This window comes from Lissotriton vulgaris, chromosome 4_1 (genome assembly GCF_964263255.1).
Source record: "Lissotriton vulgaris chromosome 4_1, aLisVul1.2, whole genome shotgun sequence".
Lineage (NCBI taxonomy): Eukaryota > Metazoa > Chordata > Amphibia > Caudata > Salamandridae > Lissotriton > Lissotriton vulgaris.
In genome coordinates, this window is record NC_141691.1 from 1,096,871,323 (window position 1) to 1,096,895,045 (window position 23,723).

The 23,723-nt window shown below is 49.3% G+C and overlaps 1 protein-coding gene across 1 annotated transcript in view; it reads left to right on the plus strand.

The window, feature by feature from the left end:
- ERP44 (endoplasmic reticulum protein 44) overlaps positions 1 to 11,722 on the plus strand; it is a 444,092-nt gene extending 432,370 nt beyond the window's left edge. Inside the window, exon 8 of the mRNA XM_086967410.1 lies at positions 11,267 to 11,722. Coding sequence (XP_086823536.1) covers positions 11,267 to 11,371 — 105 coding nt within the window. The 3' untranslated portion in view covers positions 11,372 to 11,722. The remainder of the gene's footprint in view (positions 1 to 11,266) is intronic.
- The last annotated feature ends 12,001 nt before the right edge of the window (positions 11,723 to 23,723 follow it).

Genomic DNA, 23,723 nt, shown 5'->3' on the forward strand with positions numbered 1-23,723 from the left:
TCCAAACTGTCGACTCTACATGAGGCTACTTCAGGAACAACTCGATCTCCAATGGATTCAGGCTCAAGGATCTTTCGAAGATCTAGTCCTTGTCACTCCACAAATAAAGAAAGCTCTTTCATGGTGGGGGGTAAAGAAGAATCTTTCTATAGGTCTACTTTTCGAGCCTTCACCTCCCAGTTTCATAATGAGAACGGCTGTATCCTTGCAGGGATGGAGAGCGCATCAACAATACCTAGAAAGATTAGGTCACTGGAACGCGCAGGTAGCGAGAATGCACATCAATCAGTTGGAACTAAAAGCGGTGTTTTTAGGTCTACATGCTTTTCTCTCCAGAATTCACGATTCCCCGGTTCTTGTAAGAACGGACAACTTGACCACTATGTTTTATCTTCTAAAGCAAGGAGGAACAAGTTCGAAAACGTTATCCGCCTAACCTCAAAAAATCTTGCAGTGGCTTCTAAAAAACAATATCACGCTACAGGTTGAGCATGTCCCTTTATGCAGTTCAAAAAAGACAAGGTATTGCTGAGAACGAATCCAAAGTTCATTCCGAAAGTTCCGACGTCATTCCACCTAAACGAGCATATTGTCCTTCTTACATACTTCAAAGATCCGACTTCTATAGCGGAAAGATGTCTTCACACTTTGGATGTTAGAAGATGCTTAAGATTTTATATTAAGAGGACAAAGACTTTTAAAAAATCAAGCCAACTGCTAATCGCTTTCGCTGCTCCCAGGAAGGGGTTTGCTTTATCCAGAAACAATATATCCATATGGATATCTTTAGCAATTGCATTTTGCCACAAAAAGGCAGGAAGACCTCTGACTTCGAAGGTTTCGCCCATTCGACAAGGAAGATGGCTACTTCTGCTGCATTGTTCGCAGGAGTATCGCTCCCGGACATTTGTAGAGCGGCAACGTGGTCAAATGTCTATACATTTACCAGGCACTACTGTCTGGACACAGCATGGAAAGGAGATTCAGCGGTGGGACAGGCTGTGCTCAGTCGACTTTTCCTTTAAGGTACTCTTAACCTAGGAGTTTATGAAATTTGACTAATTTGGCCATAAGGATAAAAGGGGTCTTACTTTTAAAATGCTTTTGATGTGTGAGATAGTGCTTTCTATTCTGAATCAAGCATGTGAATCTATGAAAGATTCAATGCTGGAGAAAAAAATAAGTTACTTACCTGTACACTGTGGTTCTCCGGTATTGATATCTTCGATAGATTCACATACGGCCCGCCCGCCTCTCCGTTTTAAGGTGGACCACTTTTACCTCACCATAAGTATCCTTGGCTCACACTTGTGCTTGAAATCTGAGGTATGGTGGCTCTGCAGGGGATTGTGATCTCAGGGCTGGCGTCTCATTGGCTGACATTTGGACCATATAAAGATTGCGCTGGGTTAACAAAGTATAATTGCCTTTGTATTGGTTTACATTAATTTTTACTTTTTATACTGTTATATTTCTAAAACTGTGAAACTCCCATCATGACGACGGGGAAGATTCAAGCATGTGAATCTATGAAAGATATCAATACTGGAGAACCACAGTGTACAGGTAAGTAACTTTGTGTTTTTTGGAGCCCGTTCCAACAATATACTAACTTCCTGTGGGACGTGCTGAAGGGGGACCCCTGCTTTGGCTCCCGATCACCGCCCTGGCTGGGCGCCGCGACTGGCAGTGCCCGAACTGGTCCGCCATTTTGTCGCTTGTGACGCAGCACCCCTGCTCGCAGAGCGGTCCCCACATCTGGCACTCGCCGGCGACTGGGCAACCCTGAGGCGGCCGGACCTGAGCCCGCTCGTCCACTGCAGCGACTACGATGACTGGGAGGGGCGGCTCGAGGAAGGGGGACCGTACCCTGCCGGATATGCTTGGCAGGGCCCAGCAGCTGCGGGACAGAACACAGCCGTCGCCGGGGTCCTCCCGAGCCTCGGTGGATGCGGCTGGGGGCGAGCCGCCGGTCACGAGGTCCTTTATGGAGGAACTGTTTAGCTCCCTCAAGGAAGACTTTCAAACGCTGAAGAAGGAAGTGGCCAGTGAGGTCCGTGAAGTACGCAGGGAGGTGGAGGGCCTCGGCGAGCGAGTTGAAACAGTAGAGACGGCGTCCCAGCGCCGGGATGAAGAGATCTTCAACAGGACGTTCTCCGCCAATGTGTTGAGCTCCAGGCCCACTCTGAGGACCTCGAGAACAGGTCCCGGCGGAACAACATCCGGGTGCGTGGTGTCCCATCCGCGGACGAGGGGACCGACTTGGTGGCCTATCTGCAGGACCTGTTCCGAGAGATCCTGGGGGAAGATGCAGACTTCCCTGTCCGCATTGACAGAGCGCATAGGGTTGGTCGACAGCCCCAGTCATCGGCGCCCCCACCGGACATTTTGGCATTCTTGCCCGAATTCCCGCTGAAGGAACGCATCATGGCGGAGGCCCGAAAGAAGCAGCCTCTAACTTTCAGGGAGCGGCCTGTGGTGCTCTACCAAGACCTGTCCGCCATCACTCTGCGGAAGCGCAGGTCCTTCAGGATTGCTACTGGCTTTCTGCGCGACCACGAGACGCCTTACTCCTGGGGACACCCTTTCCGTCTGATCTTTAGGTGGAACGGGGTGCTGCACCAGCTGCGCTCCCTACAAGACATCTGCAGGGTCCTGGGGCTCAAGGCTACAGAGGAGGACGGAGCTACACCGTCGTGGAGGTGCCCGGAGAGACGGAGCCGACGGAGGTCAATGAGGAGACAGTCGCCCGCGAGTGCAGGGCGTCCTGATTCCCCTACTATCAGGGCGGACATGGCTGATGCTTTGCGGGCGGCGGCCAGGGACTTGGCCGACTCCAACGGCGTGGCCTTGACGGCCTAAATTCACTCCGGGGGGAGATGTTCTTAGCCTTCACGATGCTGGGTTTGGGGCCGGGGGTCGGGGGGGAGCGGATGGAGGTGAGTGGCTGAACGTCCACTTTGCTGTTTTCTACGGACTTGCCCGTTTTGGGGCTTGACTAAGACAATGGGGTGTTTGTTTGTCTTTGGCTAGTTGCCATGGGTGCGTTTTGGGAGAGTGTAAGGGTTGTTTTGTTGTTGGGGAGGTCCCGTCCGATGTTGTCCATGCCCACGCTTGGCCTGTCCTGGCCTTTCCCGTGCGCCTGCCCCATGCGCCCCGCCTGCTAATCCCTGGCTTGCCACATAGCGTTTCTGATCCCCGGGTGGAATGCCGTCCTTAAAGGTAGTGACCCTTAATGTTAAGGGTCTGAATAACCCCGTGAAGCAAAGGGCGATCCTATCATTGCTGGAGGGGACACAGGCGGATATATGCCTCCTGCAGGAAACTCATTTGCTGTCCCGGGATTGCCATAGGCTGCGCTCTGCCAAGTTCCCCACTCAGTTCTTCTCCTCGGCGGCGACCAAGACTGCGGGAGTAGCCATTCTTTTAGCGAGCTCCTTTAGAGGTGAGGTTCTGTACAAATATGCTGAACAGAAGGGGAGGCTCCTTGCATATCGCATGCGCCTAGGGGGAATAGCTTTCACGGTTGGCTCAGTTTATAGCCCGAATGATCACCAGGATCGTTTCTTGGACTCAGTGTTGTTGGATGTCACCTTAACATTGTTTTCAACTCTGCTATGGACAGGTCGGCGCAGCGCTCCCCGCAGACGGGGGAACTTTCCCGCGCGGTGAAGGATCTGATTGTGGAGATGGATTTGCACGACCTCTGGCGCTCTATGCACCCCACTGATAGGGACTACTCCTACTTTTCCCATGAGCACCGCACCTACTCGCGACAGGATTACCTCCTGGTGAGTGGGCCAATGTGCACTGCCGCCACAGCGGCGGACATTGAAGTCCTGTCTCTGTCCGACCATGCGCCAGTTTCCGGTGTTTTCAAGTGGCCGGTGGCCTCTCCCTCTCGGGGGACATGGCGTCTTCGCGATACCCTTTTACATAAAAAGTCTGTTGTGAAGCGCATAGGGGAGGTCATACAGGATTATCTGATTCATAATGGCAACTCCGACACGTCCCAAGCAACGCAGTGGGCGGCTTTGAAGGCGGTCCTCCGGGGGGAATTTATTTCCATCTCCTCAGCCAAAAATAAGGAACGGCAACGTAAAAGGGACGAACTGACCGCGCAGGTCCGGGAACTTGAGCAGGTCCATCGCCGCACAGGGGCTCAGAGTTTGGAGGCAGTTGAAAGCGGCGAGGATGCTCCTGTCGGCACTGGATCTTGATAGGGCGGAGTATGCCGCTTTACGCCTGAAGCACGCCTTCTACTCGGGGGGACAGGTGTGGTAAGCTCCTAGCCCACCGGCTCCGGGTCGCGCAGCAGCGTAGTGTCGTGAAGGAACTGGTGGGCACGGACGGGGTTGTTGTTTCCAGTGACGCAGAGGTGGCGGAATCTTTTCGCAGCTTCTACGAAGCGCTGTATGCTGGGGGAGCCCTCCTCGCCGCGAGACGCCGAGGACTATTTGGAGTCAGTGGCCCTCCCGGTGCTGGATCCCGCCCAGGCGGAACATCTGGCGAGGCACATCCATGTTGAGGAGGTAATCTCCGCTATAGCGCGACTGAAGCATGGTAAGGCCCCGGGCCCGGATGGCTACACATCCTTGTTTTATAAGACCTTTTGCACCTCTGTGGCCCCTATCCTGGCTCGACTGTTTAATTCGTTCTCCGAGCCTGGCGCCATCCCACCGGACCTCCTGAACGCAACGGTATCGGTCATCCCGAAACCCGGGAAAGATCGGGCCTTGTGTGGTTCGTACAGGCCCATCTCGCTCTTAAATGTCGACCTCAAGTTGTATACGGGGATTCTAGCGTCCAGGCTTGGTCTACACCTACCAGGACTGGTGGAGGCGGACCAGGCTGGCTTTGTACCCGGTAGACAGACGGTTGACAACACCAAGAGGGTAACGCATATACTAGAGAAGGCCTCGCGGATCCCGGGGGAGCGGATGCTGCTATCAGTTGATGCGGAGAAGGCCTTCGACAGAGTTCATTGGCCGTACCTCGAGCTGGTTCTCAGGAAACTGGGTATCGGTGAGAAGTTCCGCACCATGGTCTTCAACTGTTACAAACGTCCTTCGGCGTCGGTGCGGGTCAATGGGTGTAGCTCCGGAAGTTTTGCCATCGAACGCGGTACGAGACAGGGTTGCCCCCTCTCGCCGCTTCTGTTTGCCCTCTACATGGAGCCGTTTGCTCAGAGGATTCGCAACAACCCTGACGCTATTGGGGTCAAGATGGGCCAATATGTCCACACGGTCAGCCTCTACGCGGACGATGTCCTGCTGACCCTAGACGACCCCAGGAGATCGCTCCCTGCTTGCGTCCAGGAACTGGACGCCTTTGCGCGTGTGGCCGGCTTCAAAATTAATATGAGCAAGTCGGTGGCGTTGGATGTGTCCCTGGCGGCGGATACCAGGAGGGACCTTCAGCGCTTTTTCCCCATGCAGTGGTCCTAGTCTACGGTGCCATACCTGGGGATCCTACTGGCGCCCACACTGCCTGAGATGGTGACAGCCAATTACACTTCCCTTGGCAGGAAGATCAATGAGGAACTTGGCCGCTGGAGCAAGGGCCTTCTGTCTTGGCTGGGTCGCATCGCGGCGGTTAAGATGGCGGTGCTGCCCCAGATTCTGTACCTCTTTCGCGCTCTGCCTCTCCAACCCCCTGTGGGTTGGATAAGACAAGCGCAGGCTGACATCTCCCGCTTCGTTTGGCAAGGCCGCAAGCCGCGGATGAAGAGGGTCCTCTCCACGCTTGCTCCGGAGGCGGGGGGTCTTGGTATCCCGGACCTCCGTAAATATTTCCAGGCCGCGCAACTGAGATACTTGGTGGAGTGGAGCAGGTGGGAGTCCGACAAAGACTGGCTTTTTCAAGACCAGGCGGTGGCGGGCCGCACCCTCCAAGAGGTTCCATTCTTACGCCGCTCGCATCGCCCCGCTAATCTCTACGCCTCTTTTGTTACGCGGGTCCCCCTGAGGGTGTGGGACGCAGTTTGCGAGACTCATGACCTGACCACCTTCCCCTCGCCGTTCACACCCATAGCGGGTAACCCGGACTTCTCCCCAGGGATGGAGCCGGGGGCCTTCTCCCATTGGGTGAGCGCGGGCTGTAGGGCGCTTTTCCAGATCTACGGGCCGGAAGGCGTGATTCCTTTTCAACCACTTCGGCAGGCATTTGGCCTGACGGAGATGGACAGACTGCGCTATATGCAGGTCCGACACTGGGCTCTCCAACCCCAGGTGCGCGACACCGCTGCTCGCCAAATCACACCGTATGAGCGGTGGTTGGTGATTCGGACCTCGGATGCCAAGCTGATTACCGATTTGTATAAATTCCTTCAGCCCCCGACGTTCCACTATTATAACCCGGGGAGGGAGCGCTGGTCCAGAGAATTGGGTAGGACACTCAGCCATAAGGAGTGGGACAAAATTGCATATCGGGCGCGGCACTCGGCATATCACACGGGACTTACGGAGACCTTCACTAAGGTGTCTAATTATTGGTACTACACCCCGGAGAGGCTGTATGAAATGCATAGACACACTGACAAGGGGTGCTGGCGGGGATGCGGACAGGAGGGTACCCTCTCACACATTCTTTGGGCTTGCCCGGTGCTGACCGCTTATTGGAAGGAGGTTTTGGATGAGGTGGATAAGCACTTTGAGATTGAGCTGCCGCGCTTCCCAGCGTATGTTTTGCTAGGCCTTCCCAATGACCTAATGTATACGTTGAAGTCCCGCAGGGGTAGACAGATTGCAATTGCGCTGGGCTCAGCGGTCCAGAACATTCTTGTCCACTGGCGTACCACCACTGTCCCCTCCATTACGGGTTGGTTGCATAGGCTCTGGCAGGTGTTGGGAATGGAGAAGATGTCTCTCACGGTGGCTGGGGATGTAGATCAATTTGAGGAGCTATGGCAACCCTTCCTAGCACTACTGTCCACGGAATTCCGGGAGCTCACCTGCCCGAGGTACCTTCGACTTCTTAGGCTGACGCCACCGACGACCCCGGTGGATTAGACTGCACGGGGGACAGGATCTTAGGGGATGGGGGGTGGGCTGATTGGGGCGGGTTATCCTAGTACAGGGCCATTGGACGGGGGAGTTGGGGTGTTGTTTTCTTTCTCTTTCTTTTATTGGGGGTGGGGGGATCGGAGGGACTGGGTCGTGCTTTGATGTGTCGCTGATGGCTATCCGCGCTCGGCTTTAGATGGGGTGTTGAGGTGCATGCGAGGGTCACACAGATTGCTTATTTGCCTTACATTTGCTGCATTTTTCTTCTGGACCACCGGACTACTTTTCGCCACCGCTCCTGAGATGCACTTCTTCCTTTATTGTGCTGTATGTAACCTTAACCTCCTATTCCCCTCCCCCATGTTTTTCTATCTTAATAAAATGCTTTAAACCTAAAAAAGACTTGCAGTGGTGGCTATCAAGTCGCGATTGGGTTAGCAGCAGACCCCTCTCCCTTCCCCAGCCAGAGCTGACTATTGCCAGATGTATCACTCCTTACCTGGGGCAACCATCTGGGAGAGGTGGAGATCGAGGACTCTGGTCTCCGGTGCAGTCTCAGTTCCACATCAGCTTGCTGAAGCTGAGAGCAATCCGACTGGCATTGAAAGCCTTGCTTCCTTCTATCAAGGGAAGGCTTTTATCAAGGGAAGGCTAGTTCAGGTATTCATGGAAAAAGCCACTTCCATGTAGTATTCCAACAAACAGGATGGGGTTGTTCATGGACCCTTCTGTCGAGATCCTGCGTGGCCGGACATGGCTGGAACATGAGGGCATTTCCTGGTGCTGCATAGTCTTGGACGCCAGAGCAGACAAACTCAGCTGTCGATCCCTAGCGGGGGTCACGAATGATGTCTCCATCCGGAGTGGTGCAGGGTCTCTGAGATTGGAGAGAACCTTGTTAGATCTGCTCGCCAGCACTGAGAATGCGCAGTGTCAGCACTTTTGCACGCTGGAGTTTCCATAGCAAAACGTACTTGGAGACTCTTTTAGTCTCGAATGGAGCTCCGACCTCAAGTATGCCTTTCTGTCGATACCGCTTCTGCCCAGAGTTTTCAAGAACCTCAGGAACGACCGCGCCCAAGTCAGTCTGGTGGATCCGGATTGGGCCCAGAGAATGCTATCTCGAACTCCTGAGCATGGGTCCTCCGGTCAGGCTGCCTCTACTGCAGGATCCACTGTCACAGCAGCAGGGATGGGTCCTGCACCTGAACTTGCTCACACTCCACCTTGATACATGAAGACTGAGCAGCAGCAGTTGACAGTTTTTGATGATCCTCTTGAAGTCGGTCATGTCATTCTGGCTGCCATGGGTTCCTCATCCAAAACAGTATACGCTTGCCATCGGGGCAAATTTGTGGCTTAGTCTCCATTCAAACGGATTAATCTCCTTTCTGCACCCTTTTCTGAGGCTCTGTCAGTGATCTGTTTAGCTCGGGGAGGTTTTGCTCTGGGCACAGTTTAAGGGTATATTTCAGTAATATTGGTATTCTTGCAGTTGCCAGATCAGCCCTCCTGTCACCAGTTGTGAATTGTTTTCTCAAGACTTCAGAATATTTTTCCCTTCAAAACCCTTCATCATGCCTAAATGGGGCTTGAGCCTAGTTTTAACTTTCTGGATGTGTGCAACCTTCAAACCTTTGCACAATGCCCTATACATTTTCTGACCATAAAAGCAGCATTTCTAGTGGTCATTACATCGGCCAAGAGGGTTAGTGAATTGCAAGCTCTTTCTGTACACCCTCCTTGCACGATTTTCTACCCAGAAAAACTGGTTTTGAGAACGGGTACCTCTTTCCCACCAAAAGTAGTAACACCTTTTCCTGCAGGTCAGCCCATCACAATGCCACCCTTCTTTACTTCACCTCATCCCTCTGCAGAGAAGGGTGGACTGCATTGCTGAACCCTATAGGAACATTGTTCTACATTGATTGTACTAGGGAGTTCCAAGTGGACCATCAACTCTTCATTGGGTTTGTTGGCGCAAATAAAGAAAAGGTCTACAGAAACATATCACCTCATGGATATAAAAATCTGCTTCTCATTGGCCAAGAAGCAACACCCTAAGGGCTTGTGTTTTCATTCCACCAGAGCTAAGACTTCATCCACTGCATTAGCTCCCCATCTGTCAGACAGAAACGTGAGCTTCTCTGCACAGCTCTGCTGCTTGAACAATCAGGTCTGTTGTGGTAAACATTTTGCCCATTCAGTCTTCCAGGGCTTCTTGATCTAAATGTTTGCAGACCCATCTCTGGAATGAGATTGGTTGTGTATCTATTTTAACATAAGGAATCTGTGTTTAGAAGCCTCGATCAGATGAACAAGTTACTTACCTTCTGTAGCGCCTTATCTGGTAGAGACCCTAGCCGCAGATTCCTTATTGACCCTCCCATCCTTCCCGCTCTGATCTGATATGAAGAACTGATTTCAATTTTGGAAAAGGTGATGGACAGAGTTTCTGAATGATGCAGAATACTCCTACCCAGTCAAGAGATCAGGGCTTGATCCATCACCGTTTTTTAGCTCACTGCACCATCCCAGCTCAGAACCTGGCTACATGCAAATTAGTCTGTTCCTGTCCCAGTGCATGATGGGAACAGGGCAGACCAAACTACCAAGCCAATTCTTCACCAGAAAGGAGACAAGCTACCGGGGACCGGTTTCTGGCATTTCAGCCGTCATCGGCCCGGCTTGCTTGAATCCTGATGGTGCAATGAGCTAGGGACTCACGTCTGAGTATACCCTCCCACACTGATTTCTTCATATAAGGTAGCCCTTTTAAAATCCTCTTTGTCTGCCCACTGGTACATCAGCAACCTTTGTGGCTCTGCAATTCTGACATGGAAAGGTTGTGAAAAGTAACTGATGTCAGTGCGCTGGGGTGGTGCCTATATTGGCAGCACACGTGTCACTTCTGGTGTGGACGGCGCCAACTCGAAGCCGAGCAACACCGCCTACAGATGCGCAGAGGTACTGCTCAAAAAGATTTCAGATCCAGTCTGACGTCTCGGAATTATTCTAAAGTAAGGGATCTGCTGCTAGATTAAATCTCTAACCAGATAAACTTTTGTTTCCGAAGCTAAGTAACTGGTACTTCAGTGCAACTGCCCTGCACCACCTTTTCTACTGTCAAATTGGTGATGAGGACTCAGTGGCCTTCTTGCCAAAGGTTGTGACTCCCTTTCATGTCGGGCAGTCAATCACTCTACCGGCATTCTTTGCTGCCCCCTCACCCTTCAAAGAGCAGGAGGGGCTCTATTAGTTGGACCTCAAAAAGGTAATTTAAGTTCTACATTGATCGTACCAAGACCCATCAAGTGGACATTCAGCTTTAAGTTTGCAGGAGCAAAGTTGGCTAGTCCTCTATGTGACTGTCTGCTACACACTGTCCAATAAGCAACTGCTGGATGGTCTGAGAGCCCAAACCACCAGGGCTAAGGCCACTACCACTATACTGGTAAGAGGAGGGACGGTCATTAATTTCTGCCAGGCTGTGACATGGGTATCCGTACATAAGTTCACAAAGCTTTATTGCAGTGGCAGCCAAGTTCAGCAGAAAGGACACTGCCTGCTCGGTTCTTCAAGACCTTTTAGTTTAAATCCACCCCATTGTGTCTCTGACTTTGAGAGGTGCTGCTTTGGCATCCATTCTAATGTAAGGAGTTGTGGTTAGAAGTATCCACCAGAAGACCTGAGTGCTTAACTTGAGTAACGCTTTTTATGATTGAAACTCTCACTGCAGGTTCCTCACGGCCCTCCTATCTCCCTGTTCTGTAGATTATTGTTTTTTTAACATGTGGTCACAGGATAGTGCTCAGTACATTGTTACAAAGAATTGTTCACTCTGCATGTCTGAGGGCTCGAAAAAGACCAGGGTGACTCTTAAATGCGGCTCAACTCGAACACTTCCGGAGCGGTATGTAGTCAGTGTTGTACCACATGATGCCACTTATCAAGGCGCTGGAGTACTGCAAAAATATTCTCCTGATTCAGTTTGGTGTCTTAGTGATATTGTAACTTGAGGAATTTGTGGGTTGATAGAGTATCCATCAGAAAATTACCAGTATTTGCCTTTAGTCTTTCTGACCCCAGCTTCATGTGACATACCAAATCTTCATCAGTTAGCCTAATATTTATTGGCACATCCACACAAATATTTGATGTGCTTAACATAGAATGTTTGTTTTCAATGGAGAAAGTAATACATATAAATGGGCAATGCCGTCTGTCTTTAACGTTAATAAAATGTCCTTTTATCTCTACAGGAGGTTGAAGATCTTGCAAGCAGTCCTCCGGAAAGTTCGTTCCAGAAATTAGCACCAAGTGAATATAGATACACAATATTGAAAAGAGAGAAAGATGAACTTTAAATACTTTTCGACTTTGCAAGCCTTCAAACAGCAGCAGCAATTTGTGTGGGGATTATTATAACAAACTTATATTTTCATAATTCTGTGCATTTTTCTTTATTTTGGAGAAACAAAAATGATTTATTTTATTTGGTTCCAAAAGCTTGTAAATACATTTGTTTTGGGTAGGTTATATTGTACAGTCTCTTTTAAAGACGTTCCCTGATCTGATTAAATAGTAAAGATATCTAAGACCTGTGGACAGTTCTCATTCATGTTTGTACTGTGAGAAGCCAAATGAAGGTCTCATTACCAGATGTATGCTGTTGACTTGCACTGCCACAATAAATAGGATGTTTGGATGTTTTTTAATGGTGTCTGGTAGTGTGAGTTTATTTTCTCTCCATGTCATGGTACTTAATTTTATTAAATGTAACAATAAAGTAAGAAAGGTATATACTAGATACTCAGGAAGGAATACATTAATATTTTACAGAACATCTGTATGGTTTGCTTTTATTGTCGTCAAAGTGAAACTTTCCTTAATGGAACTCCCTACGTTTTTGAGGAACTATTAAAACAATTTCACACTCTAAGTAGTTCACAACCTCAGCTGACCATACGGGTAGAAATTTGTTTACACATTTTATTTTTTAAAGAGCAAAAAAGCGGCCAGAAATAAAACTTACTTTTTAAGAACCAATTAACCAAAGTTTATTGTATTGATTTAATACAGCTTAAACTCAAAGTATGTATATCCCAATTCTAAAATCATCTTTTGTTAACAAATATTTTAACAATTCAGCCCTTTATACTGTGTTCATGTTTCCTTGTACTGCAGAGTGTGACCCAGTAAATACAAACTGAACAATCTTTCAGTGATTTGCCTTAACTAATGACCCATTCTTTATGGTGTCACATTCACCATGTTTTCTTTCTAAGACACAGCGGAGGGAAACTCAGATCATCTTCTTGGAAGACTGGGCGTGTGGGGGCTGCTGTATCTTAGATCCAAAGCTGGCCTTATCAGCTGATTGCCTGTGACCCCTGTGTGAACAGCACTACGTGATGGGCTGTAGTAGACCTTAGTGTTGATCCTCTGGTGATTTTAGGGCAGCGATGTCCTCCTTGATGAACCTTGTTACTGAGTCCTGAAAGAGGCGATCCAGATGATGGGGAAAACTGAGAAAATCATCCTGAACCATGTACTGGAGGTACAGAGCTGCCCTTCACCAGCTAGAAAACTGTGACCTTGGACAGTGGGCTTGGGTGGTTCTGGTGGCACAGACCTGTGAGGGCCCCAGGCGAACTGGAGATCGTGCCCCCGCCTAGCAGCGGAGAATCATGGGAGATAATTGCAGTATCATGCATCATTCTTTATATTCACAGGCTGGGTTTATGTGGAACCACGATTCTCCTTCACAAACCCTTTGCAGGTCAATACCGTACACAGCTGAGGAGTTATATAGTGGTTGTGGGTGTCCTGAAGGGAAGAGTGGACACTCATTAGTGTGTATGCCCCACATACACTGGTTGAGAGGACCCTGTAAGCCTTTGTGAAAGTAATATTCATCTCCCCTGTGGTTATGACAGCTTTAACTTTGTCATGAATCCTCAATTGGTTACAAAAGGCCTATCCACCCTACACTGAACAACCCCCTTTCTAAATAGGCACCATCTCTGGAGCTTAATGATCCTTTGTAGGTTGTAAAGTATGACCCAAATAATTTACATACTGTTATGGTTATATCCTAGCAGTTGACTTAACCAGAATAGTAAGTACATACATTTTTCACAGCTGTTTATCAGACCATACATATGTAAAATTTGTCTTGGGTGCTTCATTGGAGGCTGCCGGGAAACCTGACGTATGAATGCCTGGTGGCTACGAGATCAAGACTTTGCTAATTTCCTTTGAGTGGAAACTATCGGACTTTGAGACAAACCCCGGATCGATCTAATCAGCACTCGTAGAGTATGAGAAGCATTTACAACTGTCCTTCATGTGAAGAAATAAAAACCTTCTAAGGGGTTCACTGATACGCCTGGTCCTTTAAACCAACAAAGAAGAAATTGGCACGGAAGCTGTGATATAAAAACAATGCATTTTAATAACCTCACATTAGGGAGACTGTGTCATACGGTACCCTCAGGCCACTGTCGGAGACAGTCTAAGGAGTACAGAGAACAGGGGCCTTATATATGCATTTGTCCGCATAAAACCAAGGGGAAGTCCTGACACATACAAGCATGCTTATTAACTAATATGGCTATACAAAATTTGCTTGCTCCACAAAGTGGGTGGGGAGACTAAACTGAACACATCAGTCAGAATAGCCTGACAGTTCTACACTAGGAGCTGGTGCATTCTATCAGCTAGGGCTTTCTGAGCATGTGCAAGCTCTGGAAGAGGGAGAAAGCACATGGCTAACGAAAATGGCTGCCAAGAATAAAATGGCTTTCAGCTCATGCTAACAGCGATTCCTGCAATCTTTAACAGATGGTCATTTTACCGAGAGCTAAAGACATTCCTATGATCTAGAAGGAACATAGAAAATATTTTGCACATTTATTCTCATGAATTCATCAATATCCTAATCCATTCCTAGGTGGGCATTTTCATTCTAAACATTTCATTAAGCGGGTGTATATATATAAGGTATAAGCAGGAGTGCAAAGGGAATAGAGAATTGGATCATAGAGAGAGTAATGACTATTGGGCAGGAGAGAGTAATGACTATTATTACAAACAGAACTATTAATATTTTTCAACCCAAAGCAAATCCTAGAACCATCTAGTCTAATACTATGTAAAAAACATTTTCAATAGACTTTTCCAGTGCTCCTTTTATGAGGGTTAGAGTATCCATTAATATACTCAAGGAAGGGCAAAGTAACATTTGTCAACTGGTCAGAAGAACTTTCTCTCGCAGAAAAAACATTATTCCTAATGCAAATATTAAAGCAGTCAAACATATTATCACAAAAATAATCCTGGCTCCAGGAGGACCACACAGGGCCATGAGACTTAGGACGAGGAGCCCCAAAGGGCTGCTCCTCCTCAAAATTGGGACGACCGAAGGGTACATTACTAACAAAAAGAAGTACTTGGGAAATTGAAGCTGCTGTTCAGCCAGCCAGAGGGGAGTCTTCTCCCTGTGTCCGTTTAAGCCTCACAGGCAGGCTCTTGTTGTTCCCACAGTGGAGCTGCACATCGCAGGTCATACTCTCGACCCTATCTTCACCTCCAGCAATCATGTCTCCTTCAGCCACACTACGGATCTCCTCTGGACCGACCACAGCTGCGTTCACTTCACCTACAACAAACCAATACCCATCAACCACCTCCAACCAACTATGCAAAGAAACTGGAACAAAATCACCATCAACCAGATCTCCTCATCGCTCCTTCTAAACACCCCAGCCCACTCCTCGAACCCAGACCAAGCCGCCGCCAACTTCACTCTATGGTTATCCAACACCGCCGACACCTTAGCACCACTGAAAAAACGACAAAGCAAACCAGGCAACAAGAAGGCCTCATGGTTCAACGATGATCTTAAGAAGTCCAAAAAACTCTGCCGCTCCCTTGAAAAGGCATGGAAAAAAGACCCAACCACTAGCACCAAGGACGCCTTCAAAAACGCCACCCGCACTCACCACCAACTAATCCGAAAGGCCAAGAAAACAGCATTCAAGGATCGACTCGACAACAACGCCCACAACAGCAAGGAACTTTTCAACATCGTCAAGGAATTTTCCAATCCCTCGGCCAACTCCAACGACATCACCCCCTCTCAAGCCCTCTGCGACTCCCTAGCCTCATTCTTCCACAACAAAATTGCAGACATCCACAACAGCTTCGACAACCAACCCGGAGACCAACCCACCCAACCATATGCTGAACATTCTCCTCCCATGAACACCCTTAACGACTGGAACCCAATCTCCACTGAGGATACCATCCGTCTGATGAACTCTATCCACTCAGGATCCCCCACAGACCCATATCCTCACCACATCTTCAACAAAGCAGACTCCGTCATAGCACCGCACCTCCGAGACGTCATCAACTGCTCCTTCAACTCCGCCACCTTCCCGGAAAACTGGAAACACGCTGAACTCACCGCCCTCCTGAAAAAACCCACAGCGGACCCCACCGAACTAAAAAATTACCGCCCCATTTCGCTCCTTCCTTTCCCGGCCAAAGTAATCGAGAAAGCTGTCAACAACCAGCTCTCCGCTTTCCTCGAAGCCAACAAATCCCTCGACCCCTCACAATCTGGCTTCCGAGCAAAACACAGCACTGAGACCGCCCTCATCGCAGCAACAGACGATATTCGAACTCTTCTGGACTATGGAGACAGTCGCCCTCATCCTCCTCGACCTCTCTGCAGCATTCGACACAGTCTGCCACAGCACCCTTTTACAACGCCTCAGTAACATCGGAATACAAGGAAAAGCACTGGAATGGATCACCTCGTTCCTCACCGGAAGAACTCAGAGAGTGCGCCTTCCACCATTCAAGTCCGAGGCCACTGAAGTCATCTGTGGCGTACCACAAGGATCCTCACTCAGCCCCACCCTCTTCAACGTATACATGAGCCCGCTCGCGGCCATCGCCCGCCAACACAACCTCAACATCATCTCTTACGCGGATGACACTCAACTAATCCTTTCCCTCACCAATGACCCAAGCACTGCCAAAACTAACCTACACGAAGGAATGAAAGAAGTTGCCGAATGGATGAAACTCAGCCGTCTGAAACTAAACTCAGATAAAACAGAAGTCCTCATCTTAGGTACATCCCCCTCTGCATGGGACGACTCTTGGTGGCCGGAAGCCCTTGGAAAAGCACCCATCCCGACAGACCACGCACGGAACCTAGGCGTCATCCTGGACTCTTCACTCTCTATAAACAGACAAGTCAGCGCCGTATCCTCATCCTGCTTCAACATTCTTCGCATGCTCAAAAAAACATTTCGCTGGATCCCAACCGAAACCAGGAAAACAGTCACCCATGCTCTGGTCACGAGCCGACTGGACTACGGAAACACCCTCTACGCAGGTACTACCGCAAAACTCCAGAAGAAACTCCAACGAATCCAAAACGCCTCAGCCAGGATCATACTAGACATCCCGCGCAACGAACACATCTCTGGTCACCTGAAAGACCTCCACTGGCTACCCGTCAGTAAGAGGATCACTTTCCGAATGCTAACCCACGCACACAAATCACTCTACGACATCGGACCAGAATGCCTCAACTCACGACTGTCCTTCTACACCCCCTCCCGCCAACTACGTTCTTCCAGCCAAGCCCTCGCCACTGTACCTCGCATCAACAAGACCACCATGGGAGGCAGATCCTTCTCATACCTGGCTGCTAAAACATGGAACTCACTCCCCACTTACCTTCGCCTTACCCAGAACCACCTAGCATTCAGAAAGCAACTCAAAACGTGGATATTTGAAAAGTAATCCTCCTCCCCTCCCTAAGCGCCTTGAAACCCTATGGGTATGTAGTGCGCTATATAAATTCTTTGACTTGACTTGACTTGACTTGACCGCGTCTTTCGCCCAAGACAGTGGCAGGGGTACACACTTCACATCCCAGTACTTCTGCCTTTACTGAGGTCCTAGTTGCCAGCAAGGCCTGTGCTGGTTACCTTCACCTTGGCTTCAAGCTGGACTGGTGCTGACTCCCAGACTGGATCTGATGTCCGGGCCCCACTGGCAATGGTTGTAGGGCAGCAAATATCTATTGGTGGACAGAACAAAAGGTCTTTAGTCAAGGCACAGAAATCTGTCAACAAAGAGGATAGTCTCAGAATACTTCCTTAGGCTTGGGATGCCCCATACATTAGCAGAATACCTAAGAACCACTTCATCTATCTGAGAGTAAAAAAACCTGGACCTATTACACTATTTGAAGCAGCTAAGGAAGTCTGTGTTCATTTACTAAATTCTGAGGAAAAGAGAAGCAATACAGATATACTCTAAATCCTTACATTTGTGTATTCCTATACAATTCATCTGACAAAACCTCAAGAAAGGTAAATGTTCCACACTTTTACTCATAAACCTTGCATTACGTGTACAGGATTGCACACACTTCTAAAATTATTTCTTTCATAAAGACACCTACATTGTACGCTTAGGACCATGCTCATGTTATAGGCGCAGCAGGAAAATCTAAAACTGCTAATTTAACAGGGATTTTTATTACATAAAGAACTAAAAAAAACTTCAACATAGCGGGTACATACATTTCTCCAGCAGAACATGTTGTGACAAACAAACTCCTATAAAAGAAAATGTTCTTCTGTTCATATGACTGCACAAAAACTTGCTTTTGCCAAAAATAATAATCAAAGCTTCTTTTTCTCTCCCTGAGCTGTCATCTCGGCTTTCAGAATTTTTCAGAGGCCGAAGTGTCAAAGCAAACCTTTCTCTTAGCCCTGCTAGGCTGCTAAATGTAGAACTCGACCTCTAACCCTTACCAGCTGTCCTATTTTGTGCAAGGCTCTTCCATGATGCTTTTCCAATTCAAAGCAACTTATGGAGACTCACAGCTGAAAAGCAGTCCTGTTCCGTTTCTGTTTAGCCAATAATTTAAATGTAGGATAATAACTTTTGCTGTTTTTTTTGTACTTATTTTCATTTGTAAGCAGTGTGTGGTGTGCTTTTCTATCAGTATAGAGGTCAGCTGTTTGTTCTATACTTGCATGTGTGCATTACTGAAGCCTGAGATCAATTTGAAAACTGCCCTGAGTGGCAGAATTGCTTTTAAAAAGTAAATTTTGCCCAAATTCGACTTTGGTAGTAGGGGCACTTAAAAATGGTTAACCTACAATGTTTTGGCATTTTAGGGACCCCCAGAGTGTCCTCTAGATATCCCAGGAATGGGGGATCAGAAATGTATAAAGTACACCCTTACATATGGCTGAGATACCCGCCACCCCCTCTCAACACAATCCCCAAAGGAGGGAAACCGGAAACAGTTCTTGAAGTTTTTGGAAGAGGGAGGGAGTGACCCTCCCGGCCGTATTTATTAAAACAAAATTAAAACATTAAATCACATTTTCATATTATGTACAATTTCATTACCACATTGCGATGTTGGCTAACCTTAACAGATTCTCTAATACAGAGGTTCTCCTAGCCGAACTAACATCCTACAAACATTTACTTGAAATTATGAAATTGTACATCCTAACGTTTAAGGGCCAACGGCAAGGTCGTAACCGGTGTCAAGATCCCTAACCACAAATACCCCCCCCACTTGTGAGGGGCGACAGCACTGGGGCGTACCTCAAGTGCAACTACCAATTTCCCTTTGACTTGACGGGGGCACCAATAAAACTCGACGCCACTTAAAGGTCGTTCGAGGACTCGTGTGAGGTATCTAGAAGGTAGCGTAGACCCCCCCCCAAACCCCGCACAACTTACCACATCTGCCGTCGCAGACGTCACTGGCCCCGGGAAATTCCCCAGGAGGGGGCTGTAACCCCTCCTACACAGGAAGGGGCCTTGACCGCCTTTCCTTTTCTTTCGGCGACCCATCCTTAGAAGGGACCGCCTCCCCGTTGAGGGGCCAATGGCCACCTCTCCCGAGCGCTCCCATCCGTGTTGGGTGACGCCCACTCATAGGGATCTTCCAATTAGTGCTCACCGATCATGACCTTACCGCCCGACCAAAATAAATACGACAATGCTAACTAAATGACTAAACTAAAAAACAGTAGCAACTACACTTTTATTAAAAGCATGCTTACCAATAAACACTAAAGCAGAATTACTTTATTTGCGAAACGTAGCACAAATCGACCATTCTTTATTACATACTCCAAATCATCACGATAATACCACAACCTGTAAACAAAATCAGAGTTATCCATCAACTTTATTCAAAAACCACTTGCTGTCTTCAGGGGCTGGTGGGTGGGTCAAAATTGGCTCTTCGTTCCGTCTCGAGCTCACGTGCAGCGAGGAGGTGCAGCTTCAGAGCACAGGAACAAGAGGATGCCTTCGGATCTTGCTTCTCCTTTTATCCGTCTTCAGGGCGGGCGTAAACCCGCCCCTGCCTGCCCCGAGGGCGTGGCCAGCTGCGTCAGTGTCTAGGCCAGCCCACTCTAGGGCGGGAAAAGGCGCGCCCCGGCTACGCCGCTTCGGGCATACCAGCCGCGACACGCCTCCCGCCCAAGATGGCTTCCCGGGGGGATCGTGGTACTCTGCCATACGTGCGGGGGGACCGAGTGGTCGCCCCTTTCCATATGGCTGAGATACCCGCCACCCCCTCTCAACACAATCCCCAAAGGAGGGAAACCGGAAACAGTTCTTGAAGTTTTTGGAAGAGGGAGGGAGTGACCCTCCCGGCCGTATTTATTAAAACAAAATTAAAACATTAAATCAACATTTTCATATTATGTACAATTTCATTACCACATTGCGATGTTGGCTAACCTTAACAGATTCTCTAATACAGAGGTTCTCCTAGCCGAACTAACATCCTACAAACATTTACTTGAAATTATGAAATTGTACATCCTAACGTTTAAGGGCCAACGGCAAGGTCGTAACCGGTGTCAAGATCCCTAACCACAAATACCCCCCCCCCACTTGTGAGGGGCGACAGCACTGGGGCGTACCTCAAGTGCAACTACCAATTTCCCTTTGACTTGACGGGGGCACCAATAAAACTCGACGCCACTTAAAGGTCGTTCGAGGACTCGTGTGAGGTATCTAGAAGGTAGCGTAGACCCCCCCCCAAACCCCGCACAACTTACCACATCTGCCGTCGCAGACGTCACTGGCCCCGGGAAATTCCCCAGGAGGGGGCTGTAACCCCTCCTACACAGGAAGGGGCCTTGACCGCCTTTCCTTTTCTTTCGGCGACCCATCCTTAGAAGGGACCGCCTCCCCGTTGAGGGGCCAATGGCCACCTCTCCCGAGCGCTCCCATCCGTGTTGGGTGACGCCCACTCATAGGGATCTTCCAATTAGTGCTCACCGATCATGACCTTACCGCCACAGGCCGGATAGTTGACCGGCTATCCGGACCCCCCACAAAGCTCCTACCTAAAGGTCATGTTTTAACGTTTTTAACCATGCTACGAAGTCTCCTATGAGTAACTCATTCCCCACCCGAGACAAGTGCACACCATCCCCCAAATACATACTGTCATCATTAATACAGCCATGCGAAATAGAATGCAATGTCCTGGAACGGAACAACCTACTCACTTTGTTATTAAGCTTTCTTACAGAGTGATTCAAAGCAGGAACAGAAATAGCCCCTCGCCACACTTTTCGTGGGACCATATGTGACCACGCAATTGTACACCCCGGAACTCTCCTCGCCAACCAACTTACTGTGGAAAGCATTGCCTCCAGGAGAAGTCGTCTACCGGTAGTGACCAAATCATTGCCCCCTAGATGCACTATGACTATAGACGGCGGTGACCTCGTCCGCCCTAACAAACCCTCGAAAAATTCTTGAAACTGGTCAATACAGAGCCCGCCTCTTCCGTAGAAGGACACCCTGTACCCGTATTCCCCAGCTACGTGAATCATGTCACCTGCTTTGAATACGTCCGCGGCACGCCTCACGTATGAGTGGCCCACGACCCACACCTCCTTCTTCGCAGCCGGTGATGTCTGACCGCTGGCCCGGTGTTGGGTCGACTGCATAGTTCGCCCCGCCTCGTAGGCTTGCGCAACTGAAAACCAAACAAAGACAAGAAGCGTGAGTACATCATTACAGCTTCACAACATGTGCAACCGCACATACCTCTTATAACACTTGGAGGACCAACGCCCCACTCGTTTCACTTGTTCAACATTAAGACCCCTAGCTGTAGCTTCCGTAGCAGCCCCTATCCGGAAGGAATGGGTCCCAAACTCGCCCGGGTTCAAGCCCGCAGCGGCAATTGACATCGCAAGCACCCGCTGAAACTGAAATTTCGTCAGTGGGGTGGCGTCCGCGTGTCTTAACAAGGTCCCCCCCCATGATGCCACCCTTCGTGCTAAGTAGTCTTCTAAACACTTTACCGGACACATGGAGGACCCGGGAATCCTGCGTATGAGTACGCAGTCACCCATCCCATCTTGATCGGTCTTGGACCTGACAAAGGAGACAGTCATTGTCTCTCCTCTGATCTGAACGTGTTCCTGGCACAAACCCCCTGTCACATCCAGTTTGTTCCTTGCCACCAGTTCGCTTACCCGCATTGCTCCATGAAATGCCAGCGTAAAAGCGGCTCGGAACAACACCGTCTCAAACTGAGATGAACATGTGGCAGGGAGTGTGGCCAACAACTGGGCCAACATATCCAAACCTATCGGGCGCCTCTCATCTACTCTGCGACCCTCAAGGCGTTGCCACCCACGCAGCGCTTTCTGTACAACGAAAGACGCTGTCGGGTCCTGGATACCATGAGCCCTGGCAACAAAGGAAATGGCAGCACGATGCCTCTGGGCCGTAGCCACCGATTTCCCAGCCCTACTTAAGGACATCAGAAAATTCACTACCCATTCCTCGTGGCCCCAAAGCCCCTCTCTATGAGTCCCCAAAAAGGCTAAATAGGACCGAAACGCCCCTTCATATGCCTTCCTTGTCCTTGGTGCTAGGCTCTCTCCCACGAGGTGACGAAGTTCGGGGCACCGAGAGACCAGAGAGCTTCGGGAAAGGGTGCCGGCTCTGGGTCCGCTGTGGGAAGGAAACCCGAGAAAGCCTGCATATGAAAACGAGACCGTGCATCAGCCGCCTGATTCATCACCCCCGGGACATGTTTTGCTCTGAATAGCACATTCAGTTGCATACACAGTAAAACAATTTCTTTGAGCAGTCGTAAAAGCAGTTTACATCGTGCTGCCTGGCTATTGATGCACTCGACCACGGTCATATTGTCAGACCAAAATATCACAGAGTGATCTTTGAACCCTTCGGGCCAGGTTCTCAGGGCCACCAAAATGGGGAAAAGTTCCAGGAAAGCAATATTACTTGTCAATCCATTGTCATGCCACCATGCCGGCCATCTTTGTGCCGACCATTTCGTGCCGAAGATGGCACCAAAACCTATGCTACCTGCCGAATCTGTCCATAGCCCCAGCTCTTCAGAGGACACGGCCGGTTTGTTCCAGACGACTCGACCATTAAAATCCGCCAGAAATGCTAACCAAATGCGCATGTCCTGGCGGACCTCAGCCGATAGTCTCGTGCGATGATGACCCTCCTTTAGGCCGACCATAGCTTGGGCAATAGAACGGGAAAAGGGGCGGGCCATTGGTATAACCCTCAGGGCAAAATTCAACTGTCCCACCAACTGCTGTAATTGATGCAGCGTAACTTTAGATCTATTTATGCACATTTGCAGGGCTGCCCTGAACTTCCCCACTTTGTCAGCTGGTAAACGAAAACAACCCTCACTGGAGTCTAACTCGATCCCCAGAAACTCGAGGCAAGTCGCAGGACCCACCGTCTTACCTGGTGCCAATGGCACACCAAACTGCTTCATTAACACACAAAATTCGGCCAAGGCCTGGCCACATTCGAGATCCCCGGCTGCCCCAAGGAACAGAAAATCCTCAAGGTAATGCATTACATGTTGGAAACCCGTCCTCTTTGTGAAGACCCATTGTAGAAAACTACTGAATTTCTCGAAATAGGCACAAGATATAGAGCACCCCATCGGCATACACCTATCCATGTAATAATGACCCTGAAACATGAAACCTAGGAGACGCTGGTCGTCTGGGTGTACCGGGAGCAGTCGGAACGCTGACTCGATATCTGACTTCGCCATCAGCGCCCCGGGCCCCAGGCGATTCAAAATGGCTACGGCCTCATCGAAGGATGCGTACCGCACCGAACACACTTCTGGATCTATTGCATCGTTCACAGAAAGACCACGTGGAGCTGATAAATTATGAATCAGTCGGAACTCACCCGGGTCCTTCTTGGGGACCACCCCTAAAGGAGAACAAACAAAATTCTGCACCGGGGGTATACTAAACGGGCCGGCAACCCGACCTCGACTAACCTCTTTCCGGATCTTATCCTGTACCACGGTCGTATGCTGCAGGACCGAAAGTTGATTTTTACACTTCTCCACACCCTGAAAGTCCCCTACTGGGATGCGGAAACCATACGAAAACCCGTTCCGCAGCACCCCAGCAGAAGTACGATCCGGGTATTCACTGAGCCATGGAATCATCGCCAAGGTATCAATCGGGGTAGGTAAAGGCGCCCCTCGGACTATGTTAGACCTGTTTGGCGCCTCCTCTACCGCCGTTATCACCCGTTTTGGCTCTGCACGTGGACTCAGGATGGGACGACCCGCACCCACTACATTCGTGTTTAAATTTACAC